General features: G+C 57.8%; 1 protein-coding gene across 4 annotated transcripts in view; it reads left to right on the top strand.

Annotated features, from left to right (window-relative positions):
* The window catches only part of TTC28 (tetratricopeptide repeat domain 28), a 554617-nt gene that overhangs the window by 530802 nt on the left and 8215 nt on the right, over positions 1-15600 (top strand). For 3 of the 4 annotated variants that reach the window (XM_074295047.1, XM_074295071.1, XM_074295060.1), the window contains 7 exons: positions 1612-1791; positions 2757-3477; positions 4858-4982; positions 5937-6168; positions 7196-7272; positions 8853-8876; positions 9885-10014. In XM_074295047.1, coding sequence (XP_074151148.1) covers positions 1612-1791; positions 2757-3477; positions 4858-4982; positions 5937-6168; positions 7196-7272; positions 8853-8876; positions 9885-10014 — 1489 coding nt within the window. The remainder of the gene's footprint in view (positions 1-1611; positions 1792-2756; positions 3478-4857; positions 4983-5936; positions 6169-7195; positions 7273-8852; positions 8877-9884; positions 10015-15600) is intronic. The other variant, XM_074295055.1, reaches the window with a different exon arrangement.

Genomic DNA, 15600 nt, shown 5'->3' on the forward strand with positions numbered 1-15600 from the left:
GGGCGGCCAGGCGGGCACCCATTGTCAAGATAGCCCAGCGAGACGGAATGGCAGAGGATCTCCGGCTCTGCCCCCTCTCAGACCAGACCCTCTCTTGTCCCTGCTCTGTCTCTGGCCAAACTGTTTCAGAGGACGGGCCGAGAGGGTGAGGAACAGCTCCCTGCCCCCGCCAGGACTGCTTCCCGAGGTGCCCGCATCCTGCCACGGCAGCTGCCTCTCTGTCCCCACTTTCCTTTGTCCCCTGTAATGTTCTCTTCTCTAAGTCGTAATCGTTCTCTGGGAGCAGATCTCTTGGGCAGCTTCTGGAGGCAGCCTTCGTTTCAGTTCAGTTCCAATAATCCCAAAATGCAGCCAGGGCTAAAGTCGGATCCTTTATTGTCCTTCAAAATCCTGAATCTTGTCCTGGGCCGGGTTAGCTGTAGCAGAGGCCTCTCTCTCCTTGGTTCCCAAGAGCTCTTGTCCGAATGTCTGCAGCCAGCACCAAGGTGGAAAATGGAATGAATCAGACTCCGCCTCCGAGTGGGCCCGTGGGCTTCTGCCGTGCGTGTCTCCCGAAGTCCCAGAGTGGGCTCGTGAACTCCTCCTTATGTCTCTCTAAAGGGGTGAGGTCTAATGTGTGAACCAGTGAGCGAATGAACTCCTTTAAAGTGCGCACTGAGCGCATCGGGACCTTGTCTCAAGTTCTGGCCCATGACATCTTCTTGTAGGGCCAGGTCAATCCTCCTGAGCCACGCTGAAGGAGACGACTGTGTCTCATCCATTCCAGTGCCTGGGCACCTCGTAAGAGTCCTAACAGTCCCAGCCTCCCTTGGCTCGAAGCCCTTTCTCGCTCTTTTCTTGGCCCCATATTCTCTTGGCCCGGCTGAGCAGGCTTTTTGGGAGAAATCCCCCTTCTTTAGAAAACTCCGGGGGGGGTGTCCGGGCAGGGGAGCTGTGGCCGCCATCATCGCCACTTTGATCTCCGAGTCCCTTTTGGCTGAGGGTGTTTTACATAACATTAATAAGTCCCATAACCTCCCTGGGAGAGGGGCTAAGCGTGACCCGGATTCCGTAGAGGTTAGGGGGACCTGAGCAGGTCACGCAGGCGCAGTCGGCCTCTGCCCTTCTCCGCTCCCTCCGCGGCCCCGCCACCCCCGGCCATCCTTCCTCCCTTTTCCTTCTCTCCTGCACCTCTTGAGCCGGGGAGGCGTCAGGTCGCAGCACGTGGGCTTAGAGCACAGGCGGAATGCTTCTTGTCCCCCGTCCCAGCTTGTCTGGTCCTTGTACAACTCTTCTTCCCGTGAGCTGCTCTGCCCGTCCCCCGTCCCCCTGCCCCGATAGGAGTTTTGTGGGGATGCTCCGGCCCCGGTCCCGGCCCTGGCCGAACGCCTCCAGGCTTAAACCCCGTCCTCACAGAACGTTTTTGAGCACGTCTGTCGAGCTGGTGCCGATCACGGGTCACGCTCCCGGCCCGGCGTCTCACCTGTTTGCCCATTGACAGATTTGTCTCAGGCCGTCCGCTGTGGCCGTTGGAGGGCTCCCGGCCCTGGGGACACGGAGCTCCTGGGGGGGGGGCTCGCCCTGTGCCTGTGGGATCACCGACTCAGTTGTGTGCCCCTGTTCTCCCCCTAGGGCTTGATGCACTCCAGCGGGCCCGTAGGGCGCCATCGGCAGCTGGTTCTGGTGCTGGAAGGAGAGCTGTACCTCATTCCTTTTGCCCTCCTGAAAGGGAGCTCCTCCAACGAGTATCTGTACGAGCGCTTCACCCTCATCGCAGTGCCCTCCATCCGGGCCCTGAGCCCCAACTCCAAGGTAGGCCCCGGCCGCCCGGCCCCCTTGCCTGTTCCAGGGCACCCGACAGAAATGTTAGCAACGGAGGAGATGCCACCGGCTCCCGGCGGGCAAAAGCTCCGAGGGTGGAGCTGTCCGGAGGCAGGGGGATGGAGCTCCCTGCTCCCCCCTTTCTGCCCTTCGAGGCTCCCTTGGGGTCCTCTCTAAGATCACAGGGATCCAAGGGAAACCCTCCCCCAGGGAAGCTCTTGCTCCATTTTTGCCTGCAGAAGTCTGGCCGGTCCTCAGATGGCGCGATCCCCGCACCATAAGCTTCCCAGGAACTTGCCCAAGTCCGTTGGGTGCCTCTTGTACTCAGGGGCATCACGCTTATTTTGTGGCAAGCAACCGTGAGGACAGAGCGGAGCAGGGGCCAAAAGAGAGGGCTCAGGCAGCTTCTGGGGAGCAAGGGGAGCAAGACTGAGCCTTGGGAGCGCAGCCGGGCAAAAATGGCCGGCCTTCCCAGGGGGCTCCGGTCCCCACCCACGCCTACACCAGCTGCCTCCTGCTAAGAACACTCGGGGCTTTACACTTAAAACTGAACCCTCTCATCACTGCCTGGGACCCCAAGTAGCTGCCCGTGGCCTGCCCTCTCCCTCGGCCCCCACTGTCCCCATCAAAAGTGCTTGTAGAGTGACCCCAGAAACCCTGAGGGCTGCCCACCGAGCCATCCCGGAGCTGCCCTCCCCTGAACAGGCGGGCCCAGGGGGTGTGAGGGTCGCTAAGGCGACCGAGGCCTGTGCTCGACCACTCACAGGACTCGGGATTAAGGCCCACCCAGGCCCCGCTTGGGCCGCCTGCTGCTGGAGGGAGCAGCATTTTACAGGCCACCATCACGAGTCACACCTGCACAATGATAAAGATAACTGGCTTATGTGGAGCAAGGGAGGAAGGAGGGAAGGAGCCCAGGCCGCCCCTCCCCACTCACTTGCCCTCTCTCGCCCTAGTCTCACCTGAGAAAGAGCGCGCCCGCCTTCTCCAGCTCCACCTCGATGGCGGCCGTCATCGGCAACCCCAAGCTGCCGTCGGCGGTCATGGACCGCTGGCTGTGGGGGCCGGTGCCCTCGGCGGAGGAGGAAGCCTACATGGTGTCGGAGCTGCTGGGCTGCCAGCCTCTGGTGGGCGCGGTGGCCACCAAGGAGCGGGTCATGAGCGCCCTGAGCCAGGCCGAGTGCGTGCACTTCGCCACCCACATCTCCTGGAAGCTGTCCGCCCTGGTGCTGACCCCCAACGCCGAGGGCACCCCCGGGGGCAGCCGCAGCTCCTTCGGCAACCCCTACACCATCCCCGAGTCCCTGCGGATGCAGGACGACGCCAGCGACGCCGAGAGCATCTCGGACTGCCCGCCCCTGCAGGAGTTCCTGCTCACGGCCGCCGACATCCTGGACCTGCGGCTCCCGGGCAAGCTGGTGGTGCTGGGCTCCTACCAGGAGTCGGGCGGCCGGGTCACGGCCGACGGCGTCATCGGCCTGACCCGGGCCTTCCTGGCGGCGGGCGCCCAGTGCGTGCTGGTGTCGCTGTGGCCCGTGCCCGTGGCGGCCTCCAAGATGCTGATCCACGCCTTCTACTCCTCCCTGCTGAACGGGCTGCGGGCCAGCGCCGCCCTGGGCGAGGCCATGAAGGGGGTGCAGAGCAGCAAGCAGTTCTCGCACCCCTCCAACTGGGCAGGTAGGAGGGCTGGGCCGGGGCGGGGCGGGGGGCCGGGCCGGAGGAAACTGAGGCAGGTCTTTGCTCGTGACGGCCCTTCAAGGGCGTGAACCTTGCCCCGTCTTACAGAGTGGGAAACTGAGGCTCACTAAGGTTAAAGGAAAAAAATAAATCAAGTCAAAAATCATGTTTAAATGATTAAATGCCAGTCGCAGGGCTGGCAAAGGCACAGCCAGCACCGGAAGCCAGGGGCTCTGCTCTGGGGCAACACCTGCCAGCGCAGCCCCCGGATCCAAACCGGGGCCTGCAGCGGGGTGGCCTGCGCGGCGAGCCCCGCCCGGAGGACCCATCAGCAGCCCCGCCCCTTTTAGAAATGACCCCCCAGCTGGGCCAGAGGCCGCTGAGGCTGACAAAAGCGGCGTTGCCCGCGATATGGCCTCAGTTTGTTGATCTGCCATTGGTCATCCCTCTCGGGCCTGTGCCCACCCGGGGCTGTGGGCCACCCCTGTCATAGCTGGAGATAGAGTAAAATAAGTAAATGAATGAATGAATGAATAGAAATAGAAATATAGAAAAAAAAATTAAAATAAAAAAACGGGGAAAAAGCAGCAATAGCTGGGGCCAGGAAAAGTGGCCTGGCTGCCTGGCAGTCACAGCCACAGGCAGAAAGCCACCAAGGAGTGCTCCCCTCAGCCCCAGCCCCTGCACGGAGCAGCTGGGCTCACTGCCAGAAAGGGACCGCACAATCCGCCGTCTGGGGCCGTGGGCGAGTTTGGGGCTCACTTCACGTCAAAGCCGGTTTCGTGATCCTCAGCTCCCCGGGAGCGAGCCCTGTCCCGGCCGACATTCGGGGGGCTTCCTATTGGTGGGCTGCCCAGGAGGTTCCCCAAGGCCCTCCTGCTGGAAGGACGGGAAGTCCAGGAGAAGAGACCCCCCTCCCTCAGGGCCCGAATGCTCGATCCTGGGCTCGGAGGCTGAGACGGCCGGGGGCCCATGCCCGGGCCTCACGTGTGCCGGGAGGAAGCATTGGTTCTGGGGGCGCCAGGGCCTTGCTGGGGGACCCGGGGTCTGCGGGACCCAGCTTTGGAGCTGGGGGGGGGGGGCAGCAGAGACTGGCCGACTTTGCTGTCAACCAAAGGGGAAGACGGGGCCTGGAGAGTAAGGGACAAAGTCTGAGTGGGTCGTGGTGGCTCGGAAGCAGCCGAGCTGTGGCTCCTGGCTCCCGCTCCCAGGGCCCCCCTTCTTCCCCTCCCCCAGCACTGGCTGGGCCCAAGGGCCGCCATGACCAGAACTTCCCTGCCGGGGCCTCAGGCCCGTGTGGATGGGGGAGCTGGGCGGGGGGGTGCTCCCCGCTGAGGGGGCTCGTGGGGCCAACCATGGGGTCCGTGTCTCCTCCCCCAGGCTTCCTGCTCATCGGCAGCGACGTGAAGCTCAACAGCCCCTCGTCCCTCATCGGCCAGGCCCTGACGGAGATCCTGCAGCACCCAGAGAGAGCCCGAGACGCCCTGCGCGTGCTGCTCCACCTGGTGAGGGACGGCTTGGCCCGGACCCTGCCCCCGCTGGGGCTCGGGGTCCCCGGGAAGGCCGGGGAGGGGTCCGGGCCAGACGATGCCAGCTGAGGGCTGGGGGCAGCTGCGGACCCAAGTTCCAGAGCTCTTTCCTTCAGCAGATTGAGACGGAACCGAGGTTCCGGGCTGAGGGAAGGCTTTCCTGGGAGTCCAGAGTGACTGACCAGAGTCCCTCCCCCCAGCGGCCAGGCGCCTCCCCCTCCCCAGAGGATCACACCTCTGGCCGTGCCCCACATGCAGGAGCCCCCGGAGGCAGACACCGGGTCCCTGTGGCCCGAGGGGCAGCGCACAGTGGGTGCTGACTGATGCAGAAATCATCCCAGAGCGGAGGCCACTTAGGGACAGGCGGGCGCCCCGCTCCTGGTGGTGTCCCCCTGCAGTGGGGGGGGTCAGCATGGGGTCAGACAGGGCCGGACCTCTAAACGAGTGCGGTGTCCCACGTGTCCCGTGGCCAGAACTTTGGGAGTATCCAGGGGCCTGCCTGCCGTGGCCAGGGCCGGAATGCCCTGGGTCCCCTCAGCCCCTCTGGCACCGGACGGGGAAGGCCCCCTTGGACAAGCTCCCCCACCCGCCTCCCGGCACGCCAAGCAGCATTTATGAAGCGCCCACTGTGTACCAGGCCCCAGGCCAAGGGCTGGAAACACAAAGAAAGGAAAAAGATGGCTCCTGTCCCCCAGAAGCCCCCAGTCTAAGGGGGGGCAGTGAAAAATACGGGGAGGGAGAACAGGGAAACACACAAATTGTGACTAGAGAGAGGTTTTGGGGGGATCACTCTGCCTGCGGCCCCCACAGCACCCCCCAAGCTGTGCCCCGACAAGGCTCCTTGCCACTCTCTGCTTAACGTGGGGGGATGGTGTGAAAGGGCGGGGGAGGGGAAGCCTGACCCCTCCCCCCCCACATTGCCCGCCCCAGGTGGAGAAGTCCCTGCAGCGGATTCAGAATGGGCAGCGCAACGCCATGTACACCTCCCAGCAGAGCGTGGAGAACAAGGTGGGCGGCATCCCCGGCTGGCAGGCGCTCCTCACCGCCGTGGGGTTCAGGCTGGACCCTCCGGCCAGCGGGCTGCCCGCTGCGGTCTTTTTCCCGACTTCTGACCCCGGCGAGCGGCTCCAGCAGTGCAGCACCACCCTGCAGTCCCTCCTGGGTAAGAAGGGGGCCAGGCTGCCCCTCCATCCTCCAACAGAGGGCAGGTGGGGGTACAGTGCCTCACCCCCCCACGGAGGACAAGTGGGGTACAGAGGGCAGTGGGGGCAGCAAGGGCAGAGAAGCACCAGGTGGGCTCCAGAAGGTCACGGCCTGACTAAAAAGCGGCTCACTGCCATCTCTGAAGGGCTGTTTGTATGAGGCGCTGGGGGTGTGAAGGAGCACATGTCTCTGGAGGTCCCAGGACAGAGAGGCCCCCCTTCTGCTGGCCCTCGTTCTCTCCCCACTGGACTGTGTCGGTGCCCGTCTGACGGCCGCCCCATCCCCAGGCCCCCAAAGGGGCCCCACGGAGGATGTCGGGGCATCAGGCCCCCCAGGATGGGCTCCGTGAGGGTGGCGCTGCTTCATCTTAGTCTTTGTTAGGTCCCTCCTTGTTGGATGGGGCTGGATGACCCCCCAGGCTGCCCTCGCCCCCCCAGGCCCCCCGGGTACATTTGCCAGGTGTGCCAAGGGCCCTGACCTCTGACCCCGTCCCTCTGTGGAGCCAGAGAGGACCCGCTCCGACCTCCATCCTGTCCCCCACTGAGTGACTGCTCCCCAAGGGCAGTGCCCCCTCCTCTGGGAGCCCCGCTGCTTCCCTTGCCCCCTCCCCCCTTACCAAAGTTCCCTCCTGTCTCACACGGGCTTTTTTCTGTCCTCCCCCTTGTCCCTCCAATGGAAGGAAAGAGCAGAGACCCAGCTGACAAGCCAGCACCTCCATGACCACCCAGTCACCGGGGCCTCGGCCTGGGACTCGCTTGTCCCACTGACCGGGGCCTGGGGAGGAGGGGCTGCTTGGTTGGGGCCTGCCTCGGGGCTTTGAGCCTGGATCGGGCTCGGGCCCTCAAGAGGGAGCTGCCAGGTTGGGGACAGTCAGGCAGGCCCCCTCACCAGGGGGGAAGAGACACCCCCATGGGGTCTCCTTTGGGGGGGCCCAGGGCTTCACCCCCCCCAGGGGGCCCTGAACAGCTCCCCGTCTGATGTTGCAGGGCTGCCGTCCCCCGCCCTCCAGGCACTGTGCAAACTCATCACTACCTCGGAAGCTGGAGAACAACTCATTAGCCGGGTAAGGGCAGAGCTGGGCGGCTGGGCCAGGGCGGTGAGGGGGCCTGGAGGGGAGGGAAGCGCCGAGCAGGGACTGGCGGGCAGCGGGACTCAGCGTGGGGCTGGGCCTGGCTCCCCCCAAACCCCCACATCCTCAAGGAAAACGCGAAAAACCCGAACTCTCCCTCGAGGGTGCAAAGACCCCTCCGGGGGGGCCTCAGCCCTTCTCCCTGGCCACCTGCCTCCCCACCCCCAACCTTTGGGAGCCAGCAGGGCCGGCTGGGGGACAAAGCAGCCCCGGCTCAGCTCCCAGGGGCCCTCCTGCAAAGGGCGCTCCAGCAGGCGAAGCGGCCCTCGCAGAGGACGCTCGGAGCGCCAGTGGCCCCTGAGCCGGCAGCCCCCTTCCCCCCTCTGTGTGCGCTCAGGAACTCGGTTTGGGGTCTTGGTTTTTGGGAGGGAAAAAAAGGAAGAAAAGTGATCTCCCTCAGAGGCTTCTGGAGCTCGTACTGCCCTGGGCCCCCAAAGGAGCAGCAGGCGCCCGGGGGGGAGAGGCTCAGGGGGCCGGGCCTGGGGGAGGGGCTCTGGAATGGGCCTCCTCCCATGGGAGTGTGCACCCCTGCTCACAATCCACACTCATCCTCACTCATCCCCACACATGCTCACATATACATAAGTGCGCTCACATTCATCCTCACACGCACTCACACGCACTCACACGCACTCAGCAGGGGCCCTCCTCCCCAGAGGCCGCAGGCCGCGGTCAGTCACCCACAGGCAGTGCCCAGAGAGGCTCGCCCTGGTCATCTCTGCTCATATCCCACAGGGCACAGCCCGAGCACCCAGGGCAGCCCCCCCCGGCCGGCCTCCTTTTCCGCAGAACTGTGTCTGTGCAGATAGTGCCACTTCTGGCGGGAGTGACCGCGGGCCGACGGCCTCCCCGGAGTCCCCTTGAACAGCCCAGCTCAGACTTTCTCGGCAGCTTCCGAGAGGCCGGCTGAGATCGCGCTCCTTTCCGCGGTTTAACTGGCGCATGGCATCTGCTTTCCTAACAGCACCAGGAGACAGGGGCAGGTCGGGAAATGGGGGTCAGGGAGAAGTCAGGGGCCCGAGAGTCACGCGCGCACCGGCCGGCACAAGGGGCCTCTCTGGAGCCCGGGGCCTTGGGCGCGGGGCAGAGACCCTCCGCTATGCCCACTACCCTCAGGCTCCGTTCCAGAGCTCAGCCGGATGACGGGCCTGTCCCTCTAGAGGCGAGCCGGGCCGCTTTCCTGGTCCCAGAGTGCTCTGTGCCTCCCTTCAAGCCTGGAGAGCAGCGGGTGAGGGGCGGCCGCCCGGGTCCCAGAGCATCCACGAGAGAGGAGCTTCCCAGTCTGGCTGCTCACGCCCCCTTTGCCCCCTCCTGGCTCTCTCTCCCTTCCATTGACTGCACCCCGCTGTGATGTGGCTGCAAGTGTGTAGGCCGACCCGGAGCTTGCTAATGGCAGTGGGCAGTTCGTGGGGTGCAACAAGCTGTGCTTGAGTCTAAACCACCTTCTCTCTCTCTCTCTCTCCCTCTCCCTCTCTCTGGTTCTCTTTCCTTTTCTTATAATCTGCTGGCTGAAGGCTGTTAAAAATATGGTTGGAATGGTGAGTACTCCTCTAAGTAGCAGCTGTGATCCAGGTGAGCCCAAGAAACGTCCGCCTCAGAGCGGCCTCCGGGAGGCCGGAGCCGAGCCAGTCCCTCAGCTGTGGAGAGCAGGGCTCCTCCGGCCGGCCTCCACGGAGCCCGGGCCGTGACCTGGGAATGTCCCCCCGCGTTCGATCTCTTTGTTGCCACAAACGCCCCCTGGTGTTAAGCGCAGAGGCGCCAGACATAGTTTGGAGAAATGGCCAAGGGGCACCAGGGATCCCCAGCGTAGGCAGACCGACGAGGAATCTGGGCCCGCGGCGTGGCCGAGGCTCCCCCCGAGGCCTCTCGTTGCTCAGTTTCCCTTTTGCGTTTCACCATCCGCTCCCACTCTGTTCCTCTCTGGTCTGTCTGCTGAGCTCCGTGTGGGTCCCGGGGTGCGACCCTCGGTCCCTAGTGAGGAGAGCTTTCCCTCCCCACACGCTCCCGCCAGCCCTAGGAAAGCCCGGGCTCTTCCAGGGGCTGACACCGGCTCTGGCTTCCTGTTGAGGGCTCCCCGTGAGCTTTGTCAGGACCGTGAAATCACTGTCGGCTCAGGGCTCTCCTTTGCCCTTCCTTCTCCTGGCACTGCCACTGCGGGGTTCGGCTAGCGGAGCAGCCACGTCCCTTCCGCCATGTTTCTCTGAATCCTCATTGTGAGGGGGCGAGCGGCCTGGCTTCCTCCCGGAAGTTAGGGAGTCCGCCTCGGCTCTGCCGCCCTTGACCCGGGTCAGCCTCAGAGTAGCCATTGCGTCCCTCTTCCTCAGAAGGGAATGGTCGTGACCCCATCCTTCCCGAAGTCTCAGTAGCGATGACATGAGGGAGCCACAACGCCCCCGTATCACTGTCTGACTTTGTGGCTTCAGAACCAGAGGGGCTGCGCCTGGGGGGTCCCTGACAGCCGCGCTGTGCCATGGTGGGGTGGAGCGCGGGGAGGGGTGAGTCTCTGCAGGCCAGGCCGAGATTGACACCTCTTCCCTGTCTCCCAGCTCCACCAGGTCTTGGTCCAGCTCCAAGCCGGAGAGAAGGAACAGGATTTCTCCGTGGCTCCGATCCAAGTCTCCATCAGTGTCCAACTCTGGCGGCTCCCAGGCTGTCACGAGTTCCTGGCAGCCCTCGGTAAGGAAACGTTCCCCCCCTTAGTTGCGTCATCCTCCTGTTTCTAGTGTCTTTCCCTCTTGCCTTTCACTGAAAGATACTTGATGTTGTAGAGCGCTGGGCCTGGAGTCAGAGACTCATTGTCCTGAGTCCAAATCCAGCCTCAGACACTTCCTGGTTGTGGGACTCTGGGCAAGTCACTCCACCCAGTCTGCCTCAGTTTCCTCATCTGTAAAATGAGCTGGAGAAGGCAGTGGCCAGCGCCTCCAGCGCCTCTGTCAAGAAAATCCCAAATGGAGTCACGGAGAGCCAGACGTGGCTGAAAAATGACTGAATAACATAATAACATTTCTTCTCACTATTATCTCAGGTTATTGGTTTTAAACTTCAACAAAAGCTCCCATAAGCCCTTGATTTTGCCTTGGTTATTTTTCACTTCTTTTTTTGGAAACATTTGCTGAATTTTGGTGTGGGAGAAAGCCAGCTTAGCCCCCTTGGCCTAGAATGGTGGATTCCCTTGGGCCGGCCGTGAGGCTGCAAGCCAAGGACCGGCCTTTCTGCTGGTTCTGCTGTTAACCCACAAGGAAGGACGGGCCAGGAGCAGCTGGCCTTACAGGCCTGACGGACAGTGGTGGGCCCCCAGACCCCAGAGGGCACCTCATGGCCACATGCTCCCAGAATCAGGGGCTTTCAAATGAAAAGACAAGTCTTTCCTCCTTTTAAGAAAGCAAACCATCGGTGAGGAGCCTTTGGTTCTTAGAAGCCAGAGTTTGCTGGCCCCAGGTTGTCCCACACCAGAATTTCTTGGACCTCATAAAGGAAAGGTGACCCCTTTCCCTTTCCTGACCTCCACCTTTTTAAGTAGACTGCAGAAGTAACCTGATATCTAAAGACCACTAATAATAAGGACAATTATTACTGTATTTGATGGTAAACAAATAAAATTTGCAAAGCATGTTGGGTACCCGATCCCATTTAAAATCTCTGGCAACCTCTGAGGCAGATGGGAAAACAGGCTCACAGAGGAAGAGGCTGGGAAGCGTCAAAGACAGGTGGTCTTGACCCTAAGTGTGGTAGCCTCTCTCTAGGGTGCTGTCTTTCACTGGCCAAGGGGGACGCCCACTTCCAACCCTTCTCCACCCTCAGTCATCTTCAGCAGTCGCCGAGCTCATGTGACTGTGGCAAACGGCTCCATGTGCCATCAGGGCAATCTTCTTACCCATTCAAGCTGTCCTGATGCAGAATGGTGGGTTTTCTTGCAGGGATTAGTTGTTTTAGTGCCCGGGAAGCTGATAGGGAGGCCCCTGGTGGGATTGCCATGCCTGCTCTATCCCAGGGGACTGTAATAGGGACAACAAGGTCTAAAAACTGTGTCAGATGTATACATATAGTGTATTTAATTTATACTCTAACATAGTTAACATGTATTGGTCAACCTGCCATGGTGGGGAGGGGAAAAATTAGAACAAAAGGTTTGGCAATTGTCAATGTTGTAAAATTACCTATGCCTATATCTGGGAAATAAAAACTATTTTTAAAAAATAAAAAATTTTAAAAACCTGTGTCAGGCAAGCTGGAGGGAAAGATGCCCCGGCAAGACTGTGAAGCAGTCGTTAGCCAAGAGTGGAATTAAAGAACTGCAAATCTGGAAACTGAGCGGATGCCCCTCAGTGGGAGAATGGCTGAGCAAGTTACGGGCTGTGAATGTATGGAAGATTGTTCTGTAAGAAATTATCAGCAGGAGGATTTCAGAGAGGCCGGAAGAGACCTACAGGAACCGATGCTCAGTGAAATGAGCCGAACCAGGAGATCATTATACGCGGCAACAAGACTGTACAACGATCGGTTCTGATGGACGTGGCTCTCTTCAACAATGGGATGATTCAGGACAGTTCCAATGAGCTTGTGATAGAGAGAGCCAGAGAGAGGACTGTGAGAACTGTATGGATCACAACATAGCATTTTTACTTCTTTTGTTATTGTTTGCTTGGATTTTTTTTTCTTTCTCATTTTTTTCCTTTTTGATCTGATTCTTCTCATGCAGCAAGATAATTGTATAAATATATATGCTCTAAAAAAAAAAGAAAGAAAGAAAGAAAAAAGAATGCTCAAGGGTGCATTGGATAGAGCAGTGGTGGTGCAGTGGATAGAGCACCAGCCTTGAGTTCAGAAGGACCTGAGTTCAAATCTGATCTCAGACACTTAACACTTCCTAGCTGTGTGACCCTGGGCAAGTCACCTAACCCCAGCCTCAGAAAAAAAAGAATGCTCATTGTGGCTCTCGGGGATCAGTCACGGCCTTGGTGGCCTTTTAGACATCCCAGACACACCTACGCGGGAGAGCCATGGGACATGGCACCTCCAGGTGCCATTCTACTTGAGCAGCAAAAAGGCCTCACATCGGGACTGGGCAAGCGACAGATTTCTGTAGCCTTTGGCTGGAGTCTTGGGCTCACTGCTAGGTACCATATTGGAAGACGGGCATCAGCAAGCTGGAGTTTGTCTAAAGCGGAGTGTCCAGGATGGCATGGGGCCCACAAGAATCTGTTGGAAGAAATGGGGACATGGAGCTTAATTTGATGAAAGAAGACTTGCAGGAGGGGTGGGGGGGGTGGTAATTAGATTAAATTTGTTTAGCGTGGGTAGAAATTGCAACTTTAAGCTTGAATTCAGGCAAAATTTTCTAACAATTAGAGCAGTCCACAAATGGAGTGGGCTTTGTAGGAGGTTCTGGGTTCCTCTGGAGCAGAGATCTTGAAAAAGGCAAAGGATGCTTGTTGGGAGCTCCACATGAGCCAGCCTCTGAGGGCTGAACTTCCTTCCCTGCGGCTCTTTAAGCAAAGCTGGGTTTTCGTGCATAAGAGCAGAAGGCTTAGAAGAAAGGTCCCTTTGGACCAGAAGGCTGGCTCAGGAACTCATAACGGAGTAGAGAAAACCTGCGTTTGCAGTGAGGAGACCCCAGTTTGAATCTCGACTATGATTCATTCGCTGGGAAATCCACAGAGCTGCTGTAAGCCGTGGCCCCGCCTCCCAATCTTTTTCCGGGGCTGGCACCTCCAGGGCCACCGCAGCTCCACCTGGGACCCTCTGCCCCTCGTGGATACTCTGCTTTCACAGGAAGGTTTCGTTACAGAGAAGTGTTCCTCCCTAGGACTCCCAAGCTGTAACCTGCGTCAGCTGATAATGGCCGTGGGGCCGTGGGCAGGGCAGCTGTGGCCGCAGGTCCTGAGCGAAGTGGCCACTTTGTCCAGATCACCGGTTAGCTCTCAGCATCCCCTGCTTCTGACTCAGCCCAGCCCCGGCAGCGTTTATCATTATTCCTGTTTGAATCCAGTTTCAGGACACAGTGCTTCAGATTTCAGAGACTGTTTATTCTCACGCTCACAGAGGAAAACTTCTCATGGCAACTAGAGCCCTCGGCAGCTATTGTGCCAAGCCCTGGCGTCCGGGGACCGGCCCTGCTTCGTCTCTAGGACCTTTCAGGCTTACGAGGAGAAAAAAAGACAAACAAAAACCCCATCGTGGCTTCTCCAATCAGCCTTTCTGTGGACTCCGAGTCATGAAATCCCTGGTGAGGGGATGCCGGCCTGGAAGTTCACAACGTGTCAGGCTCAGGTGGTCATGATTTATTCTTGCTTCATTGCTTCAGCCGGTGGTCTGGTCCTTACCCAGCGGGGCCAGCCGTCAGCCCCTGACCAGTACCCGGAAGAGGGGAGGCTGGGGAAGAGGGAACACAAGAGAGCTGGATGCAGTTGTGTTCCCCAGAACCGTTCTGGGGCAAAGGGCTTCGCAGCCTTCCATTATTGTCCACTGGCAGTCTTGCATTGTGTAGGAGTTCTCTGGTTCACCAGCTTTGGATGCTCGGGCTTTTCACACGTGCCTTCTCTTTGTCTCTGTCTCTCAATCTCCTTCTCTGCTGGTCTTATCTCTCTGTCTTCCTATCTCTGTCTCTACCTCTGTCTCTCTTTCCTTCCCCCCTTTCCCCACCCCCACCTCCCAGCACCTTCCCTCTCCTGACTGAGCATTTTATCTGGCTGTCCCCTGTGAAACGCTCATCTTCCTCTTTGCCTCCTGGGTTCTCTGCCTTCCTTCAAGTCCCAGCTAAAATCCTACCTTCTATGGGAAGTCTTTCCCCTGCCCCTTAATCCTAGTGCCTTCCCTTTGCTTATTATATCCTGGTTCGCCTGTATATAGCTCGTTTTGTACATATTCATTTGCATGTTGTCTCCTCTGTTAGATGTAAGGTCTCTGAGGGCAGAGACCTTTTTTTTTTTTTTTGCCTTGTTGTATCCCTCGTGTATTGCATAGTGTCTAGCACACAGCAGACGATTAATAAATGTTTACTCACAGTTGCGCGCGCGCGCACACACGTTGCTTCACAACGATTTGTTTGGTTTGTTCATATTCCCTCTTGGGAAGGATGCTGATGTCAGCCCGGGAACAATTGTTCCATCCCCTGTTGTACCTTTAAGAAGCCTCATTATGTACCGTGAACATTACACCTGATCTATGACAAGAGGCACCAGCTGGACCATGGCGCTGGCTCCCGTTTCTTTAGATTATTTCTGCTATTGTGATTGAAGAACACTGATTCTTTAGGACCTCCTGGGGTAACATTACCACCTGCTGTCAAGGTGTGAACTTCTCCACACATGCAGATTTTTAAAAATATTGTACCAAGTATTAAGTGAACTAGCCACTTTTTCTCTGAATACGTCTGTTTCTCTGTGACTTTTGTGAATCGTCCCACATATTGGCTCTTCTGTAAAAGAATAGATTGACATTCTTACAAGTATGTTTTGTGTTGGAAAGAACTAAATCTTTTTTTAATTTAATATTTTTATTTTTCTCAGTTACATTTAAAACAATTTTAACATTTATTTTAAATCTTTTAGTTCCAGATTCTCTCCCTTCCTTTCCATCCTCATCCCCCATTAAGAAGGCACAAGTGAAATTATGCAAAACATTTTTATAAAAGTCATGGTGCAAAAGAAAACATAGATCTCCATCCTCCCCTCCACCCCCCAAAAGAAACTCTCAAAAAAAAAGTATGCTTCAATCTATATTCACTTACAATCAGTATTTTCTCTGGGTATGAATAGGATTTTTCATCATAAGTCCTTCCGAGGATCTGAGAATAGCAAAGTCATTTACAGCTGATCATCACACAACATTGTTATAACTTTTACACAGTAGTTTTCACTTTGCTTGAGATCATGGAGGACTTTCCAGGTTTTTCTGAGAGCATCCTGCTCATTATTTCCCGTGAAACAATAATATTCCGTCATAATCACATACCACAACTTATTCAGCCATTTTCCAATTGATGGGCATCCCCTCAATTTCCAGTTTTTAGTGAGAAGAGAACTGCCATATTTTTATATGTTTAGATCCTTTTTCTTTTTTTAAAATCTCTTTTGGGATTCATGCCTAGTAGTAGTGTTGTTAGTTCAAAGGATATGCATGCACATTATAACCCTTTGAGCATAGTTCATATCATTTGATCATTTATCAACTGGGGAATGGTTCCTTAAACATTTGAGAAATGAGACTTTCATTAAAAAACTTGCTTCAAAATTCTTTTTCTAATTTTTCCAAATTCCAAAT

Source organism: Sminthopsis crassicaudata, chromosome 1 (assembly GCF_048593235.1).
Source record: "Sminthopsis crassicaudata isolate SCR6 chromosome 1, ASM4859323v1, whole genome shotgun sequence".
NCBI classification, from domain to species: Eukaryota; Metazoa; Chordata; class Mammalia; order Dasyuromorphia; family Dasyuridae; genus Sminthopsis; species Sminthopsis crassicaudata.